The 20,445-nt window shown below is 42.0% G+C and overlaps 1 protein-coding gene across 3 annotated transcripts in view; it reads left to right on the top strand.

Annotated features, from left to right (window-relative positions):
- Positions 1–20,445, top strand: part of LOC117876421 (coiled-coil domain-containing protein 175-like) — a 46,366-nt gene that overhangs the window by 24,088 nt on the left and 1,833 nt on the right. For 2 of the 3 annotated variants that reach the window (XM_034768589.1, XM_034768587.1), the window contains 11 exons: positions 2,770–2,880; positions 7,928–7,999; positions 9,961–10,096; positions 10,428–10,559; positions 13,025–13,163; positions 13,706–13,785; positions 14,869–15,021; positions 17,869–17,971; positions 18,114–18,157; positions 18,635–18,794; positions 20,150–20,189. In XM_034768589.1, coding sequence (XP_034624480.1) covers positions 2,770–2,880; positions 7,928–7,999; positions 9,961–10,096; positions 10,428–10,559; positions 13,025–13,163; positions 13,706–13,785; positions 14,869–15,021; positions 17,869–17,971; positions 18,114–18,157; positions 18,635–18,794; positions 20,150–20,166 — 1,147 coding nt within the window. In that variant the 3' untranslated portion in view covers positions 20,167–20,189. Of the gene's footprint in view, positions 1–2,769; positions 2,881–7,927; positions 8,000–9,960; positions 10,097–10,427; positions 10,560–13,024; positions 13,164–13,705; positions 13,786–14,868; positions 15,022–17,868; positions 17,972–18,113; positions 18,158–18,634; positions 18,795–20,149; positions 20,190–20,445 lie in introns of those variants that run through there. The other variant, XM_034768588.1, reaches the window with a different exon arrangement.

Below are 20,445 nucleotides of genomic sequence, written 5' to 3'. Positions count from 1 at the left end.
TTCAGAAAGGGGAGCTACACAAAAATGAAGAAGTTGGTTAACAGAAATTAAAAGGTACAGCACCAAAAGTGAAATCCCGGCAAGCTGCATGGAAGCTTTTTAAAGACATCGTAATAGAGGCTCATTTTAAATGAAAACCCCTAATTAAAAAACATAGCAAGGGGACCAGAAAAGTGCCACTGTGGCTAAACAACCAAGTAAAAGAAGCAGTTAGAGGCAAAAAGGCATCCTGTAAAAAGGGGAAGTTAAATTCTATTGAGGAAAATAGAAAGGAGCATAAACTCTGGCAAGTGAAGTGTAAAAATATAATTAGGAAGGATAAAAAAGAATTTGAAGAGCAGCTAGCCAAAGACTCAAAAAGTAACAGCAAAAAAAAAAAAAGTCCAAAGCAGGAAACCTGCTAAACAAACAGTGGGGTCACTGGATGATGGAGATGCTAAAGGAGCACTCAAGGAAGATAAGGCCATTGTGGAGAAACTAAATGAATTCTTTGCATCGGTCTTCATGGCTGGGGAGGTGAGAGAGATTCCCACACCTGAGCCATTCTTCTTAGGTAACAAATCTGAGGACCTGTCCCAGATTGAAGCATCATTAGAGGAGGTTTTGAAACAAATTGATAAATTAAACAGTAATAAATCACCAAGACCAGATGGTATTCACCCAAGCGTTCTAAAGGAACTCAAATGGGAAATTGCAGAACTACTAACTGTAGTCTGTAACCTATCATTTAAATCAGCTTCTGTACCAAATGACTGGAGGATAGCTAATGTGATACCAATTTTTAAAAAGGGCTCCAGAGGCAATCCCAGCAATTACAGGCCAGTAAGCCTAACTTCAGTACTAGGCAAATTGATTGAAACTGTAGTAAAGAACAGAATTATCAGATAGATAGATGAACATGATTTGTTAGAGAAGAGTCAGTATGGTTTTTGTACAGGGAAATCATGCCTCACCAATCTACTAAAATTCTTTGAGGGGGTCAACAAGCATGTGGACAAAGGTGATCTAGTGGATACAGCAACAGAGCGTCCTGTGGCACCTTTAAGACTAACAGAAGTATTGGGAGCATAAGCTTTCGTGGGTAAGAACCTCACTTCTTCAGATGCAAGAAGTGAGGTTCTTACCCACAAAAGCTTATGCTCCCAATACTTCTGTTAGTCTTAAAGGTGCCACAGGACCCTCTGTTGCTTTTTACAGATTCAGACTAACACGGCTACCCCTCTGATACTTGACACCAGTGGATACAGTGTACTTAGATTTTGAGAAAGCCTTTGACAGGGTCCCTCACCAAAGGCTCTTAAACAAAGTAAAAAGAACAGGAGTACTTGTGGCATCTTAGAGACTACCAAATTTATTTGAGCATAAGCTTTCGTGGGCTACAGCCCACTCCTTCGGATGCATAGGATGGAACATATATTGAGGAGATATATATACATATACAGAGAGCATGAAAAGGTGGGAGTTGTCCTACCAACTCTAAGAGGCCAATTAAGTAAGAGAAAAAAACTTTTGAAGCGATAATCAAATTAGCCCAGTACAGACAGTTTGATAAGATGTGTGAGAATACTTACATGAGGAAATAGATTCAATGTTTGTAATGGCTCAGCAAAGTAAGCAGTCATGGGATAAAAGGGAAGGTCATCTCATGGATCAGTAACTAGTTAAAAGATAGGAAACAAAGGGTAAGAATAAATGGTCAGTTTTCAGAATGGAGAGAGGTAAATAGTGGTGTCCCCCAGGGGTCTGTACTGGGACCAGTGCTGTTCAACATAACCATAAATGATCTGGAAAAAGGGGTAAACAGTGAGGTGGCAAATTTGCAGATGATACAAAACTATTCAAGATAGTTAAGTCCAAAGCCGACTGCGAAGAGTTACAAAGGGATCTCACAAAACTGGGCAACAAAATGGCAGATGAAATTCAGTGTTGATAAATGCAAAGTAATGCACATTGGAAAACATAATCCCAACTATACATATAAAATGATGGGGTCTAAATTAGCTGTTACCACTCAAAAAAGAGATCTTGGAGTCATTGTGGATAATTCTGTGAAAACAGCCACTCAATGTGCAGCAGCAATCAAAAAAGTGAACCAAATGTTGGGAATCATTAGGAAAGGGATAAATAAGACAGAAAATATCATGTTGCTGCTATATAAATCCATGGTATGCCCACATCTGGAATACTGCGTGCAGATCTGGTTACCCCATCGTGACTGATGTGGAGAAGGTAAAAAGGAAGTAAATAAATTTATTCCTTCTCATAACACAAGAACTAGGGGTTACCAAATGATAGCCAGCAGGTTTAAAACAATCAAAAGGAAGTATTTCTTCACACAATGCACAGTCAATCGGTGGAACTCTTTGCCAGAGTATGTTGTGAAGGCCAAGACTATAACAGGGTTCAAAAAAGAATTAGATAGGTCCTTGGAGGATAGGTCCATCAATGGCTATTAGCCAGGATGGGTAGGGATGCAAAACCATTCTCTGAAGTGTCCCTATGCTCTTTTTGCAAGAAGTTGGGAATGGGCGACGGGATGGATCACTCTATGATTATCTGTTCACGTTCATTCCCGCGGAAGCACCTGGCATTAGCCATTGTTGGAAGACAAGATACGGGGCTAGATGGATCATTGGTCTGCCCCAGTATGGCCGTTCTTATGTCCTGATTTTTAGAGAATGCAGTTTTATTTCTAAAGCTTTTCTTTTTGAAGAGTAAAATCACTTCTTTTTATGACTGAGGAGCTAACTGATTTTTCTCCCTTTGTAGCCTTGAACGATTATCCAGTTGGCTGGATGAAAGACTTGAAGTTCTGTCAAAGCGTGTGGTGGAGGAGCAAAACTTGGAGGATGAAGTTGAGAGATTCGAAGATATCTTTCAGTATGTCACTTTTCGGTATTGACTGTATTAATGACCTGGCTGCAGCTTAATCATGGGCCCATGTGACTTTGGGAAAGACTAAAACTTAAACATTCAAAGATACTTTAAAGAGAAAGCCAAATGAGTTTATAAACCATACCAGCAAGTTGGTATAAAACTACACGCAAAGAAGTCTTGCTTTTTTAGTTACCGATAATGCTGCCTGCAGTTTATTATTGCCAGGCAAAGTAAACACAAACAAGAAGATTCAGAACAAGACATTGATTCAGATAAATAGTATAGAAATAGCATTGAATGCATAACTTCAAAATTAAACAAATGTAAATGGCTCAGATCCTGGTCCAGGCTACAGCCCCTTTTTGGTGGGGCAAAGGGGCTGTAAAGCTGCCTTAATTGGGCAGCTGAGGTTTCCTCTGATACGGTGCAGTCCCTGGGTTGTGTAGACTTGGTATAGCCTGCATCCTGCTCCCTGGTGTAGAGGATGTGCTTGGAGCGAGTGTTCACAGAGCATTGCTGCATTCTTGTGATCTGTAGCTATTGGCACAGCTTTTGGGGACCTGTCACTGCTCTACAGCCAAAATGCTTCTGAAATAAATGTAGTCAAACTTTACTAATTCTGGGTCACTGAGAACGAAAATGATGCTTAAAATTGTTGACTGGCTCTAGTTTTCAAGATATGCTATTGGGTCAGTATATGCGACTCTTGACTTGGGAATGGCGGAGGATAAGTGAGTTATAAAGGGAAGGGATCTCAATTTAAACCAGAAATGACTAAAATACATCTTTGACTGGATCTATGAATAAATCTATGACTGGGTTTGGACAGTACTTGCATTTTAGGCAAAACAATGAATGATGCAATCTGAAGCTGGTATTGCGTCATACATTATATGAATTGCATCATGTTATTCCTAGAAGTCATGGATGATGCAATCATAACGAAGCTTACATCACTCTGCTGAACAAATTGCCCTGTATCAGCTCTAGAAATCATACAGTGTCATGCTCTCTTATTTGTCAGTGTTTGATTTTGCAAAGGGACACATTTCTGTTTAGCCAAAGTAAGCAGAGATGCCTTGTACTTGTGTGAACAGTGCAGATAACTTCTGCTATGTTTGTGGTGAAGTGACTTTTGCATCACAAAAGCGCAGCATAACCACTATGGTTAAGAAAGCCTATCACCTTTATTTTGGCTGCAAAATTGGAGATCAGGACAAGAGGTGGGCCCCACACATATGCTGCCAAGTATCAGGGGGTAGCCGTGTTAGTCTGTATCTACAAAAACAACAAAAACACATATGCTGCAACACTTGTGCAACAAATCTTCACCAGTGGTTGAACAGGAAAAGGAAATCTATGCCTTTTGCAGTGCCAATGATTTGGAGAGAGCCAACAGATCATACCAGCAATTGTTACTTTTGCATGGTGCCTCCAGTTGGGAAAGGTGTGTCAAAGAAGAAAAAGTGGACTGTGCATTATCCTAACATTCCATCAGCTATACGCCCAGTACCCCACGGAGAAGGACTGCCGGTTCCTGAGGCACCAGAATCATTCTCACTTGAGTCAGATGAGGAAGAGGATGAAACTTCTGGTCCTGAACCATCAATGTCACAGGACCCACATTTTCTCCCATCCTCCTCCTCTGAACCACACCTCATAACACAAGGTGAACTGATTGACCTTGTCAGGGATTTGGAACTACCCAAGAGTAAGGCAGAGCTGTTGGGCTCCAGACTACAGCAGTGGAATCTCCTGGCAGGTGATGTTAGGGTTTCCATGTTCCATGACCGTCAAAAGGATCTTGTCCCATTCTTCTTCATGGAAGGTGATCTTGTAGCCTGCAACAACATCGATGGTGTGATGGCAGCCCTCAACATCGTTCACGAGCCAGATGAGTGGAGACTGTTCATTGATTCATCGAAGACGAGTCTTAAAGCTGTTTTACTGCATAATGGCAATGTTTGGCATCAATTCCAGTTGGTCATGCAGTCCATATGAAGGAAACCTATGACAACATGAAGCAACTTTTGAGGTGCATAAACTGTGACCAACATCAGTGGCAGCTTTGTGGCGATTTGAAGGTTGTTGCTCTCTTGCTTGGTCTGCAGACTGGATACACAAAGTACTGCTGTTTTCTCTGCGAATGGGATAGTCGTGCAAGAGATTCCCACTACATCAAGAAAGATTGGCCACTCCGACAGCCATTGGAGCTTGGGAGGAAAAGTGTTCAGCATCCACCACTTATTGAATCAAGGAAGATTTTGTTACTAGCCTTACACATCAAGTTGGGTCTGATGAAGAACTTTGTCAAGGCCATTGACAAAACACAAGCAGTTTTCAAGTACCTCCATGGAAAATTTCCAAGGTTAAGTGAAGCTAAGATAAAGGAAGATGTCTTTGTTGGTCCTCAGATTCATGAACTTCTTTGAGATGATGCATTTGACCATGCACTGCGTGGCAAGGAAAGGACGGTATGGAAAGCCTTCCAGTTAGTGGCAATAAATTTTCTCGGAAACAACAAGGCAGACAACTACAGGTTGTTGGTGGAAAACCTCCTCAAGGCATACAAAAGCCTTGGTTGCAACATGTCACTAAAGATACATTTTTTGTACCCTCATCTAGATTTTTTTCCACCGAACTGTGGAGCAGTGAGCGACGAGCACGGCGAGCGATTTCACCAGGACATTGCAACAATGGAGAAACACTATCAGGGCAAATGGAGCCCATCAATGCTTGCAGACTATTGCTAGACAGTGACAAGAGATGCTCCATTTAATGAATACAAGAGACAAGCCAAGAAGCGCCGAGTAGACACTGAATAGGACTAAACTATGTACATAATAGTTTTTTTGCCTTTTGTTTCATAATAAATTTTATTTATATAACCCTGTTGCTGATTTTTAAAGTGTTACATAAACAGGAAAGGTGAAATATTATCATGTAAAGCAACCATAAACACATGAAAAGACCTAGGTTTACAATTTATGATTAAAACTCTACTATCTACAGAATATACATAGACATAAAATGTAAAAACTTAAATATCTTAGAAACAGTAGCCAATCAGTTGTTTTAATTGTCATATTTGAATTCAGCACATCAAAATACATAATAAATAGCACATTTTATCTCTGAAGCAGATGACTTCTCAAAAATTGTAGACCAGCGTTATTGGCTGGTACATTGAGCAACTCATCCAGGGAGCTAAAAACAGCAGTTTTCAGAGTGGTGTGAATCTTGCAGCTTGGGCTGTCAAGCACATCTGCCCCCATAGGTTTGAGACCCTGAGCTCCAGCCCAAGCTGCAACCTCCACACTGCTATTTTTAGCATGATAGCCCTGTATAGCTGTCAAGGCTGCTTCCCCACTTTGAACTTTAGGGTACAAATGTGGGGGCCTGCATGAAAACTTCTAAGCTTAACTGCCAGCTTAGATCTGGTGCACTGCCACCATCCCAAAGCTAATTCCCTTCCCTGGGTAGCCTTGAGAGACCTTCACCAATTCCCTGGTGAATACAGATCCAAACCTCTTGGATCTTAAAACAAGGAGAAATTAACCATCCCCCCTCCTTCCTCCCACCAACTCCTGGTGGATCAAGATCCAACCCCCTTGGATATAAAAACAAGGAAAAATCAATCAGGTTCTTAAAAATAAGGCTTTTAATTAAAGAAAAAGGTAACAATCCTCTCTGTAAAATCAGGATGGGAAAATAACTTTACAGGGTAATCAAACTTAAAGAGCTCAGAGGACACCCCCCCAGCCTTAGGTTCAAAGTACAGCAAACAGAGATAAACACTCTAGTAAAAGGTACATTTACAAGTTGAGAAAACAAAGATAAACTAACACGCCTTGCCTGGCTGTTTACTTACAAGTTTGAAATATGAGAGACTTGTTCAGAAAGATGTGGAGAACCTGGATTGATGTCTGGTCCCTCTCAGTCCCAAGAGCGAACAACTTCCCAAACAAAGAGCACAAACAAAAGCCTTTTCCCCTGCCCCCCCAAGATTTGAAAGTATCTTGTCCCCTTATTGGTCCTTTGGGTCAGGTGTCAGCCAGGTTACCTGAGCTTCTTAACCCTTTACAGGTAAAAGGATTTTGGAGTCTCTGGCCAGGAGGGATTTTATAGTACTGTACACAGGACAGCTGTTACACCCTTCCCTTTATAGTTATGACAACAGCATGTAGCAATCAGAATATATTAGCCCTGATCCTTGAATCAGTGCAAAATGATGGAATCCTGTGCCCTAATAACTGTCTTAGATGGGCAAGTACCACCTGGGGGAGTGGCAACTCCTTGCACTTCAACTCTCAGAGCTTGTTTTTCATTTTTCTGCCAGGGGCATATCTTCATGGGGCTTTGGGTAGCCACTTCTCCATCTCCCTCTTGTATCTCAAAGGAGAGCGGGTCACTGGTAACAGCGTCTCCTGAAAACGCAGTCAGACATATGGGAGCAGGATTACATCTGCCTTCCACTACCAGCCTTTTTATTTTATTAAACTAAAATCCTCTAGAATGTGTTGAGTCCACAAAAAAATATTGTATGATAATGTTTGCCTTGGGACTTCTACATTAGCAGATATATATAATGTGTGCAATGAATGTATCATCCATCTGCCTTGAGGCTCCACATCTGTGCAGGTTCTTCTGTATTAGTTTGCACCTAAATCATACTAATGTAACATCTCTGTTCTTAAACTTTTGCCCTGGTGTTTTGGGCTTGATTAATAGGACCTCTGGTTGCCTTCTCTCGCAGTGTTATTTATTCTGGCATAAGTCAGGACTCTTGGCTTTGCCATAGCCTCCACCAAGTGCCTGTTTAACTTTGTAATTATGTCGCTTACCTAAGAGACCATAAACCATATGAAGCACAGAACCATGACTGCACACCAAAATAGGTATATTTCTGAGAAGTGAGTCCCCAGCTGGTAGGAGTGCTTAGCTTGCTGCCTTGGAAAAAGCTTTAAAAATTGTATATTCAAAAAATGACTTATAAAATGAAATGGTATGCAAAAGTTAGCATTATTCTGAACCTTTATTCTTGTTTCAGAAACGCTAAGGATGCCTATGCAAGAGAACTAGAGAATCTAGAGCAATGTTTAAAGAGAGAGAGTGAGATGAGGTAAAATTACAAGTCACCCTCCTCATAAGGAACAGATCCACATATTAATGTGATTTATGAAGACTTTGTTTATATTTTTCAAATAAGACCTAAAACCAAGGTCCTAACCGCCCAAAGCTCCAGTGGTCCTTTTTGCTGAACAAGGAGTGATTCATCTCAATGTCATGGCCAAATTACATCTGGGGTAATTGTATTCTGTCTTCTAAATTCCCCCGCTGTCTCATTTCCTGTCCTGTAGTGTTGTTGTGTGGTAACAGCTGCTAAACTTTACCAAGTAGGTGGCTCTGTATCAGCAATGCATTAAATTGTTCTGGTTTGGGTACCAATTTAATTTTGTAAAGCACTTTGGGACCCTTTCAGATGGAAAATCACTGTATGCTTGTAAGCTATTGCTGTTGTTTTCCAGTTTAGGGCTGATCTTGCACAATTGAGGTCAATGGGAGTTTTGCCATTGATTTCACTGGGAGCCGAATCAGACCTTGAGTCTGTGGGGCCTAATTTTCTCAAGTGTCAAGTGCCCGCAACTCCTGTTAAAGTCAGTGGGTACTTAGAATGCTCAGCACCTTTGAAAATCATACCACTGGTGTGGTAGACATTTAGGGCTCCAGCTGTCATGAGCACAGTGGACTAGGAAAGAGGATGCTCTGTTTTAAAATGATTTTGCATCTTGAATTATGTCAGCTGCTTTCCTGGGGACTGCATATTTTTCAGCCTTTAAATAGAGCCTCCCATTGAGTTTGTTTTGTTTAGTAAACCTTGGGGGGTGGGGGGGGAAGCATGTTCTACAAAGACCACTGAAAGCACATTATAATAAGAGTTATGCTAAATGCATCCCTATTGATGAGATCTGCCAAGATGTACTTTGCATCACTCTGCATACTCTGTTTAGGCAGTGATGCTTGGATTTAGATGCCAGGAGGCCCTTTCATATCTCTCTTTTAGTGTGTATGGGCAGGGGGGAGCTAGTTATGGAAGAGGCCCCAAGTTGGATAAATCCAAATTAATTATTGTAACTGGAGTTAGGTGTGAGAGAATGATAAAAATTTTCCAGTTTGCTTTGACGTTTACTCAGCAAACTCAGAACTCCAAGTGAACCTAAGAGGTGGGGGAGAGGGGGAATACTCACAAGCTGAACCATCTTCAGATTCTGGTCTAAATCCCAGTTTCTCTCAGCTGTGCTCAAGATGTGCTACTCTTACAAACCAAACGGGACATATCTTATTTTTAGAGAGGCAAGTTCTATATCAGGGATCAGCAACCTTTGGCATGCGGCTCACCAGGCTAAGCACCCTGGGCCGGGCCGGTTTGTTTACCTGCCGCGTCTGCAGGTTTGGCTGATCGTGGCTCCCACTGGCCGCGATTCGCCGTCCCAGGCCAATGGGGGCTGCGGGAAGCGGCGCGGGCCAAGGGATGTGCTTGCCACCGCTTCCCGCCACCCCCATCGACCTGGAGTGCCGAACCGCGGCCAGTGGGAGCCACGATCAGCCGAACCTGCGGACGCGGCAGGTAAACAAACTGGCCCGGCCTGCCAGGGGGGCTTACCCTGGCAGGCTGCATGCCAAAGGTTGCCGATCCCTGTTCTATATACTTCTCTTAGGGCTTTTTCTCCATGAGTGCCTCCCAACCGTTTGCGACTCTGTTTTCCTTACAGAGGTAAGAACTGAACCTCTCTGGCCATATTGTTCCATCCTCTTTATTATCCACATCATTACCCCATTGCATAGCTACATCTGCTCTAGGAATTATTTTTGGGAAACTCTACGGCCTGTGTTATGCAGGAGGTTAGACTTAGATGATCACAGTGGTCCCTTCTGGCCTTGAAACCTGTGAATTTATTCTGTTTGTGCCTCTCAGAATCAAGTCTGCTTTGTTACTTTACACATGCTAGCAGCTCTGATTTCCTAATCAATTACAATGCAATGTCATGTAATGGGTGATACTGTTTGTGTACTTACCACTAGAGCTTTGCTTCAGTGGAAACAACTTCACCTAGCAAAGAAGAAGGAGGCCTTATGGATAACAGAAGAGAGATTCATGAATGAAATGAATGTAAGACTTGAGACTGGTAAAAAACGTCATGCTGAGCTAATTGCAGAGGTATGTTAACCAGTTGGCATTACAACAAAGCCTAGTCGCTGTAAGCCCCTACCTTTCATGCTGTTCTTGGCAAAGTGGTTAAACTTTAAGGGCCAGATCCTCAGTTGGTGTAAATTATGATTTCGAAGGCGCTGTGTCAGTTTACGCCATCTGAGAATCTGGCTTTAACAGATGATTAATAAAATTGTAAAGCAGTTATGATCACACAGCACTGTGTTTCAAATGACAACTGCACCCATTGTACTCAGCCCAGTTATTGTTTAATATTGCAAGTGAGCCTGTGTGTACTGCAGAAATGATTGTCCCTGTTAATTTTGTTTTCTGCAACCAGAATGAGTATTTCCAAAAAGAAATTTTGCAGGCTGAAGAACAGTTCAAACACCTTAGTGATGATGTAAATAAAAGGGAAGCTGAATGCGAGAAGTATGAAAACAGCTTAATAGAAGACATACAATGGCTTGAGGTAAATGTCATTTTAAAAAACATTCTTGAAAAGAGTAGTTTAAATGGAGAGACCTTCTTTGCTGGTGTCAATTGGCACCACTCTATTGACTTCAATGGTGCTACACCAATTGACACTAGCAAATAATTTGTCCCATGATTACCCTGTTTCCCCGAAAATAAGACATCCTCCGAAAATAAGGCCTACTTACAGTTTTGCCTCTCGTTGTAATATAAGGCATCCCCCCGATAATAAGACCTCCCCGATAATAAGGCATCCACCGATAATAAGGCATTTTTCATTTCTGAAAAATAAGACATCCCCTGAAAATAAGACCTAGCGCATCTTTGGGAGCAAAAATTAATATAAGACACTGTCTTATTTTCGGGGAAACTAATAGTTTACTAATAGTTTCAAGAAAAAGTGATTCAGTGCCATATTAACTCTTTGAATGCTGTACTGACTTTCCTAGAACAGGGGAGGTTTGGGTTTGGCTTGGGGTTTTTTGGATTTTCTTTTTCTTGCTAAGCAGTTATGACCTGATCCAAAGCCCACTGATGTCTCTGGGCTTTGAATCAGGCCCTTAGCACTTACTAGCAGTGGATAAAGTCTTCCTTTGCAACTGGTACAAGGCTTTGTGTGCACTGAAAATAAGAGCAATGAAGTGGTGGATTCCATGCAGGGAGCTTTCCCACAGTTACTTGATTGCTAGATGCCAAAGGCAAAGAAGTCTGATCATTGTTTGGTTTAAACTGCCTTAATGCCACCCGTTCTCTGAACTGCTAGAGGAGATCTAAGTGAGAAATAAAATAAAACTGTTTCCTTCTCACTAGTCTTCCAGACAAACCAACAACAAAGGCATCAGTCCGAGTTTTGTGGCTGATGTATCATCTAGTACAGGAAGTTGATTGAACAACTCATACTCTACTAAATTATGGCATGCCCTCCACATGTGTGTCCTTTTCCATATGTATATACTCATATCTATCAAATTGAATTCCATGCAGAAAAAGTACCCATAAAAAGTGAAATAAAAAAATTTAAAAACAAATATATCGGACCTTAACTTTGAAGCAGCTGCTTGGAGTCGATCAGTGTGAAATTTGTCCCACAATATTTAGATAAACAGCACAGGCTTTCTGAAAATATTTAGTCTTGCTGCTGACATGATGGGCCAAACTCTGTTCTGAGTTACAGAGCTGTAAATCCATTGAAATCTCTGGTGTTGTGTGAGGCGTAATGCAGGGCAGTTTGGTCCTATGTGCGCTAATCCTCTGAGTGCTCTATTATAGCATCCAGCAGCCCTCCTTCAAAGAGAAAGGAGGACAATGTGAGACTCTGAATGAGAACTGACTGGAGCTTCCAGAAACATCAGGCACTTCTCCCATCGGGTGTATATGGCATTTCCTCTGTCTCTAGGTAACCTTTCCTGGTTGTATGATTCTCAGCCATCAGAATAGGATAAATCAGACATCCTTAATGTATGAAATATCCCAAGCCTCTTCTTCTCTCTCTCTCTTTCAATGTGTGTATGGATCTAAAATAATTACATACTGGATCTCTCCTTATGTGCATTTCCTGGCAGCTGTGCTGTTCAAAAACATACATAACGTATGATAAATGCTCTTTAACTCCTAACCTAACGTCTTTAATAGGATTGCTCTAACATCACACAATGAATGTAACTATTATTTCTCCTTCAGTGGTTCTCTCTGGTTTTTCTCTTCTTTAACTGTCTCCATTTCTTCCTGTGTCTTCACTTTTTATCATTTTGGTATTACAATTCGGCGGATTCCTCAGTCCCTCTCGGAGCGAAGGACCCGCCGCCGAAGAATGAAGCGGCACGGTAGAGCTGCCGCCGAAGTGCCGCTGATCGCGGCTTTTTCCCCCCCCCCCCGCTTCGCCACTTGGGGTGGCAAAAAAGCTGGAGCCGGCCCTGGTGTACTGGCAATACTTGTATGGACACAGGAATATACTCTGGGTGCATAAAGCACCGCAATAGGAGAGACAGCAGGTTAGAGCCATGGGTATTCACGTTCCTTTATGGACAAAGAAGACTATAATAAGATAAATAAGTGAACAGAGACTGCAGAATGACTGAAATGACTAGGGTGTGCACAACTGGAGAAGAGTATGAAAGAGTAGAAGCTCCAGGAAGAGACACAAGTTACCCGGATGTGCCGCCCCTTTCCATTGGCCGCCCCAAGCACCTGCTTCCTTCGCTGGTGCCTGGAGCCAGCCCTGCAGTACACACACCTGAATTCACTGCTTCTATTTAAATAACTTTGTAATATGGCTGGAGATTCACAATGTGTAATGTCAAAAGAATTACTTAGGCTGTCTCCTCATTCTGGATATTCAAATTGCCACACTTCATTTTCAAATCTATGTCTCTCAGCTCTGCAGTTTCCAGTTAATCTATTCATTTTGTCTTCCTTTGTTACAACGATTATGCCCACATTAATTAACATTTATTTTCACTAAAGGATGATGTCCAAGCTAAAACTGAAGATATATATCAAAAAGAACAACAACTAATTCTGAGCATCCCTCTCATAGAAGAAAGACGGAAAGAGTTGGAAGAGAAGCATGAAAAATATGAAGACCTGAAAAAAATAGTCTCAGGTAGGTATTAAATAACTCCGAGGCACTTTGAAGCTTTCTGCTTCTGTCTTAGAAAGAGACTTGGTGATATGGGTGACCTTGAAGCTAATGAACAACTGGCTTTCCACAGAAGGGGAATGCCTGAAAAATTCAAAGTAATTTGAGTTAACTTTGTAGAGGTTAATATAGACTAAGATTAATATAGACCCTGAAGATAGATATTTCACTTCCTCTCCCCGATCTTTATCCTAATCCTCTTTACTTGCTTTGTGTATTATGGTGAATCTGGTATTTTGATATATTTTTGTACATTTGGAAAAAATAATTTTAAATTAGAAATATAAATAATAAATAAGAGGTCTGACTGTACCAGAGCTGTCTGCCATAGTTCAGATGAACTGTAAAGTACAGTGAAGCTCTGAGGGCTTTGTGCACCAGCTGGATTATGACATCTGGACACTACTGGAACATTAATAATGAATAATAACATCCTTATACAGTTGATCACTTGTTGATGGAACATCTAGTCCTGTAGTCTAAAAAAACCTTTTCCTGATTTGTAGAACTAAAAGATGACGAGACAAGACTGACAAAATCCATTGATCGGTCAGTCAAGATGATTGGTAAACTCAAGAAGATCATGGTAATGGTTCAAACCTTGCTTAACATTATTTGTTAAAGTTTCCTAAACCAGTTTTCTTCCTCTCTGTTCTTGTGCTTTTTAATGATCTCCCTCCACCCTTCCAGTACCATCTCCCTATAGTTGCTGTGGAACTGGTCATGCACAGAGATTCTTGCATAGCTTGATTCAGATATAGAGCAGCACTGCCATTTGTCATGCAAAAAACTGTCCTTGATCTTGTAACCCTTAGCCATATGAGCTGTCCCAATGGATTTAAAAGGATGACTGGAGTGAGGAAGGGGCTGCAGTATTGGGCCCTGTGTGAGCTCTGTCCCTGTACAGAAACTGACCACTGCTCATGCAAGAGCCTTTGCTGCTTCTTGGTAAAACCTTCCTGTAACTTTGTCTCATGATCTCTCCAGCTCATTGCATATCTTGGCTATATCAATAGATAACAGCGTAAGGAGAGAGAAATTCAGGGTCACAGATGGTTTGTGTGAAAGACACAGTACTAAAGAAAGGTGTATGAGTCATAAACAAAACCGCAAGGTTTGTGCCTGGCTGGTCTCATACTGCAAGGATGGAGCTCTGTGGTTGCTGGCCCACAGGCACAGATGCTATTCCTTATTTGAGGAGGAAGTGCTCCTTCTCCAAGTATCTTTAAATAGGCAGTAACTTACCCAGAATCTGTGTTCAAAACATTTGTCTACCACCAAAGCCTTCATCAATAGAAATATGTTGTGTGTGTGTGTGTCATTAAGCTCATCAGTGTGACCCCATATCTGATATAAATAGACAGGAAGTAAGGTTCAATGGTTAGTGTGTGAGACAGAATCAGGAGACCTGGATTCTATTCCCAACTGTGCCACTGGCTTGTTGACCTTGAGCAATTCCACTTCATCCCTCTGTGCCTCTTTTCCCTAATGTGTAAGGTGGAGATGACGAGATTCATTTTGTAAAGCGCTTTGAAATATTTCAGCAAAAGGTGCCACATATGTGAAAAGTATTATTATTATTGTGAATGTATTAGATTACAACAATTATAATCCAAATGCAAGATCAATTACTATGGAGCAAAATAATGAAGGGTTTATTTTTTAATAGGCTGAGCTGAAGAATGAATTAAGAATAAAGCGTGACTTGGCATTTGACCAGTTGAAAGATCATACGGAAGTTCTGAAGTTGCTAGAGAGGGACATCTATGAGGTCGACAGGAAGCTCGACATTGTGAAGACAGAAAACTGCAGACTGAAATTAGTGAGTATACCGATGGTTTACAGCACAGCTTGTCAGCGTGCAGGTCTCTCTTCAATTTTCTTTTCACAGGGAAAAACAGAATTGGAGCATGATGAAACAGAATTAACTCTATAAATGCTTCAGCATGCAATATAGGAGCCAAATTTTGCCTTCTGGTGCACCTGTGGGGCTCCCGGTAGCTTCGTTGGGAGACACATAGGAACATCTAAGGGCAGGATTTGTCCCTTTGGCATTTTGTCTGTGAAGGGATCTTTCATCATAGAGTAGAAAAAACACTCTGGTGCATCCAGTCAGGTATATAGGGAAAGGCTTCCCTGCTAGCTGTGAAAGACTGGGTGAGAACTGAGGCATAGAAGAGCCTGAGCAGTTTGGTATTGCAGCAAGGGAGACAGTCCCACATTCCTCCCTGTTGACTTACACAGCCATTTTCGCTCTTTCTTTTATTCTGGAGCAGTGGCCGGAGCACCGTGTGCCAGAAAACCCGAGCCCACTAAGTGATAGGAAATGGATTAGGTGCTCTTTTTGTGCTGAGAGGTGAGAAACACTGGGATTCATTGTGGCTACTGCCCAGAGAGAGTTAACAGTGCCTCCCAGCACTCTATAACAAAGATCACAGGAAAGCTGACTTGTTTTGACTTTACAGAAGGTTCAGCTTTCCAGGTATATTTCCTTTCAGGGACTGTAGGAATCCCTATATTTTCCATGATGGATCCAGCGCTGGACTTGGGTGATGACATGATCAGTCATTTCTATCCTGGCTAAGCATTTGTTGCCACCTTATTGTTTTTCAGAGTTAAGGTAGTTTTCAAAAGTGCCTCGTTCCATGTCAGAAGCGACTTTGAGCTGGAGGTATGAATTCCAGCTTGTGGAGACATGGCCACACTAGCTGTGATCAAGCTACCACACTAAAAACAGAAGTGTAGCTGCTGTGGCGCAAGCAGCGGGAGGAGCTAGCCATCCGGCATGCATACCTGTGGTCTCAGATAGGATTGTACTTGGGGTGGCTAGCCCCGCACGCCGCCGTGGCTACACTTCTGTTTTTACCGCACTAGCTCTATCAGAGTGCCACTTATGTTTCCTCGAGCTTAGAATTTACATCTTCCAGCTCTAGACATTCCTTTAGGCATTTAAGAGCTCAATTTTAATTGAAAGTCAATAGACTTAGGCTCATAAGTGCCTGAGTTGTTTCTGAAAATGGGACTTAGGCTCCTAAGGCTCTTAGATATTTTTGGAAAGGTTACCCTAAGTCTTCCATTGCTAGGTCCTGTGCCAGGTGTCAAACTAGCCTACAAGAATAGAGGAATTCCTTCTCCAGAAAAGATCTGAGCACCTTAGACAATTGTGAAAGCAAAATCTTGATTGCTGATCTATCTCAGGCTGCAACTCAAAGCTGAAGCTACACCATCATTAGACACAATGAGCTAAATTTCCAAAGTGCTTTCTGAATTGTGTGTAGTATTTGTATGTGCCCCTGTTCAAATGCACAGAAGCCTGGTTTTACAAGTGCAGTTGCCTGTATTTGCATGCACTAATATTACAGATGCTACTTAGGAGGCACTTTGAAAATGTGACCTTATAATTTATTTTCCATCATATAAACATAAGCCTTCTTCAGAAAGAAAGCCCTTTTATCATAGTACAGTTATCCCTCTCCTTGGTGCTCAGTATAGGAACAATTTCAAGATGGTCTGTTCATTCTGACACCCAAATTCAGGTTGCTCTGTGTCACAGGTGGCCCGTGACATCAGGGTAGGGAAATTGTATGGTGGGCCATGAATGTTCATGAAATTGGGGTTGGGGTGCAGGAGGGGTTGAAGGCTCTTGCTGGGGCCAGAAATGAGGAGTTCAGGGTGCGGGAGGGGGTTCCGGGCTGGGGCAGGAGATTGGGGCACGAGGGGGTGTGAGGGCTCCAGCTGGGGGTACAGCCTCTGGGGTGGGGCTGGGGATGAGGGGCTTGGGGTGCAGGAGGGTGCTCCAGGCTTGGGACCAAGGGGTTTGTAGGGCGGGAGGGGGATCAGGGCTGGGGCAGGGGGTTGGGGCACAGGAAGGGCTCTCAGGGGTGTAGACTCTGGGCAGCACTGACCTCTAGCAGCTCCCGGAAGCCCAGCATGTTCCCCCTCCGGCTTCTATGCAGAGGCGTGACCAGGCAGCTCTGCGTGCTGCCCTGTCCGCAGGCACCACCCCTGCAGCTCCCATTGGCTGCAGTTCCTGGCCAATGGGAGTTGCAAGGGTGGCTCTTGGGGCGGGGGCAGCTTGCGGAGCCCCTTGGCTGTCCCTACGCATAGGAGCCTGAGAGGAGACATGCTGCTGTTTCCGGGAGCTGCAGCATGTGTGTGCAAGCCACAGGTCCCACTCCCCAGCGGGAGATCGAGGGCTAGATTAAATCAGCTGGCAGGCAGGATGTGGCCCGGGGGCTGTAGTTTGCCCACCCTTGTTCTATGTCCTCTACTGCTGATGATGTAACAAAGGAACTACAGAAAGAAGAAAATCAGTTTCAACTCCAACAACAGCTATTGGTACCTGAAGTACAACAAAGAAACTAAACGGCGAGCGAAGAGTGAGTGCCAGAGCCTCAGGGTGTAAATCAGCACAGCTGCATTGACTGACTGGTTTAGAGCTGAGGATCTGATCCTGAGATTTCACTGATTTTGGTTATCATGAATGTGGTTGTTCTGGAAAGTGAAATGGATACCTGATGTTGAGGAAAAGTGTAACAATGGAAAGAGTTTTTTGTCCTGGGGAATACACCACCCTCTGTGTATCTGTAGGTCACAAAAATTGCTAAAGAGATCAGGAAGGAGAAACTAAACACAAATACTTACTTACCTGCAATGATTTTCTCTGCAGTGCACTGCACAGATGAAAGCGGATATTTTGACAATGAGCCATGAAGCCGAAAACCACAAATCAACAACAATAAAAATTCTGAGTGATCTGACAGTCCTTCATCGTGAGTAACATGTCATCAAAGGAAATGTTCAGCTATTTAAAAACAAAAATTATCATATTCCCAGTATTTGAAAAGGAAGACTATTTTAGAATGTTCGTTTCTCTGACAGTCTGCTAACATTTTAAAACTGAATTTATTTTAGAGCTTTTTCTGAAGGGATGGTCAGAGGACAGTAGCATTCAAAAGGTGGGTTTCAACATTTGTTGACAAGGTATTTTTTAGCATTGAAAATAATTTGGTTACCCTGCAAAAAAGAATAATAGAAGATCTGGCACTGTAAATACTCTGCTACCAGTACTCTGCCACAGGGTAGAATACAGGAAATTAGAAATTTTCTAGCTCTGCATAAAAATAATTATTGTAAATTTCTTTGTCCTACGTTAGTTCTGATTCCATTTCCCTCATCCTAGGTTCAAACGTACCTAAAGGTTGTCATCTTTCTTTAAATTTTTTAAAACTCAACCTGCAATAGGAAACTCATGAAAAATCTGCATAAGAGTTGGCTCTGGATCTCAGGAGTGGGTATGCCAACCCAGCAGACCTATACAATTAGCGTTTGGACAATCTATGACAAGTCAGGAAATGCTAAACAAAAGGGTCCTAATGTTTTGTGATTTCTTTGTCTTTACAAGAAAATGATTTTTCAACTTTGTCTCATTATAGGAATTTGTGGAGAATGAGAAGGAAATCCTGGCTGCAATAGCAGATCTTGTAATGAAACTTCATCAGAGAGAGAGAAAGATTGATTGTATTAACAAAGGGCTACAAAATAACTTTGATGGACTGGATTCTTTGTTAGGAAGTAAATCCAGCACGGAACCCAGTAAGATACACCAATCCCTTTTCTTTTACTTTGTATCCCGATGGAATTATGGTGAATTTGTGCATTAGGAATAAACAGTGATAACACTTCAGAGGTAAACTCCATCGGATCCTCAGCTGGTAGAAACTGATGAGCTCCAGGGAGCTACGTCAGTTTCCACCAGCGAGGTTCTGGATTTTCAGTATGTCTTCACTACCCGCCGGATCGGCAGGTAGTAATCGATCTATCGGGGATCGATGTATCGCGTCTCATCTAGACGCGATACATTGATCCCCGAACGCGCTCCCCGTCGACTCCGGAACTCCACCAGAGCGAGAGGCGGTAGCGGAGTCGACGGGGGAGCCGCGTCCATCGATCCCGCACCGTAAGGACCCAAGGTAAATCGATCTAAGATACTTCGACTTCAGCTACGCTATTCATGTAGCTGAAGTTGCATATCTTAGAACGATCCCCCCCGCTAGTGTAGACCAGTCCTTACATTCACAGTGGAAAAGCTATTGTGTTCATTAGGAAAAGTATGCGTATTTTATGGCACAGCGTGGATGATGATGGTGCATTTAATTTCCTGTTCCTAAAGGCTAATTCAGTAAGGAAGCTGTGGAAAATATTTAGAGCTTCACTGTTCTCTTCAGAACCACATTTTAGCTTTTCCACAATGGACATGTGAAGGCTAACAAATCAGAGCTGCTGCCTGGCCTGGTGCTGTATGATTAGCATTATGGCACTGTAAGTTTAATTGATGGTTAGGATGCCTAGAATGTTTTGTATGGGCAACTTCTATTGTTTACATTTTAAATAATAATACACTGGAGCTGAGGCTGAACATGTCTCCTCTTATGGGAGGTGGAGGGAACGGCCCTAATACCTTGCTACCTGCTCATTTTAGCTGCAGTAGTACAGGCTTGTGCTTTGGATACTAAAAGTCCTAAGTTCTATCCTTGGGAATGTTCGTGGTATGTGCATGCAAGTGGCTATATTCTTGTAACAGAAGTACATTGTTTTTTTGATGATAGGATTTTAAAGCAGAAAGGTTATTATTGTATTCATACACCTTTGAGGTGACTGGGATGTTGATACTTGGACAGCAAACTAGAGAAAGGGATGGGTTAAATCTATAAGGAAAAGAACATTTCTGCTTCAGCTTAAGGCCTGATGCTGCCATTATTTCACATGTGGAACGTTCACTGAGGTCAATGGAAAGTCATTGCATAAAAGGACCGCAAGGATCAGGCAAAAATGGGTCTGTTTAATTACATCCATCTTAAACTAAGTATCTGCAATGAACTTTTTTGTGCAAATGAGAACAGATACTGAGAAAAGCTTGCTAAAATATGTACTTTATATTTAAATTCCAGATGTTTCTGAAGGATAGAATATTGGAGTAAAAAGGAAAAGGTAAGTATCCATATATGATCCCTAGGCTACATTTACTTACAATAAGCTATGCTTTTAACAGTCTACTGACTAATAGAAATTTTAGGATTAATATATAAGATTCCCCACTCTTATCCAATGACATGCTTATCATTAGTTCTACTTGGGTTTTGTTTTCACATTTCTTTTTGACAATTTACGGCCAAACTTTTAAGCCTGGAGCCACACTGTCCATGAAGAGAAATGCATCTGCAATTTTTCTTTTGTCATTACCATA

Source organism: Trachemys scripta, chromosome 4, assembly GCF_013100865.1.
Source record: "Trachemys scripta elegans isolate TJP31775 chromosome 4, CAS_Tse_1.0, whole genome shotgun sequence".
Lineage (NCBI taxonomy): Eukaryota > Metazoa > Chordata > Testudines > Emydidae > Trachemys > Trachemys scripta.
Note: the sequence above shows the minus strand (reverse complement) of the source record. Positions and strands in the feature narration are given on the sequence as shown.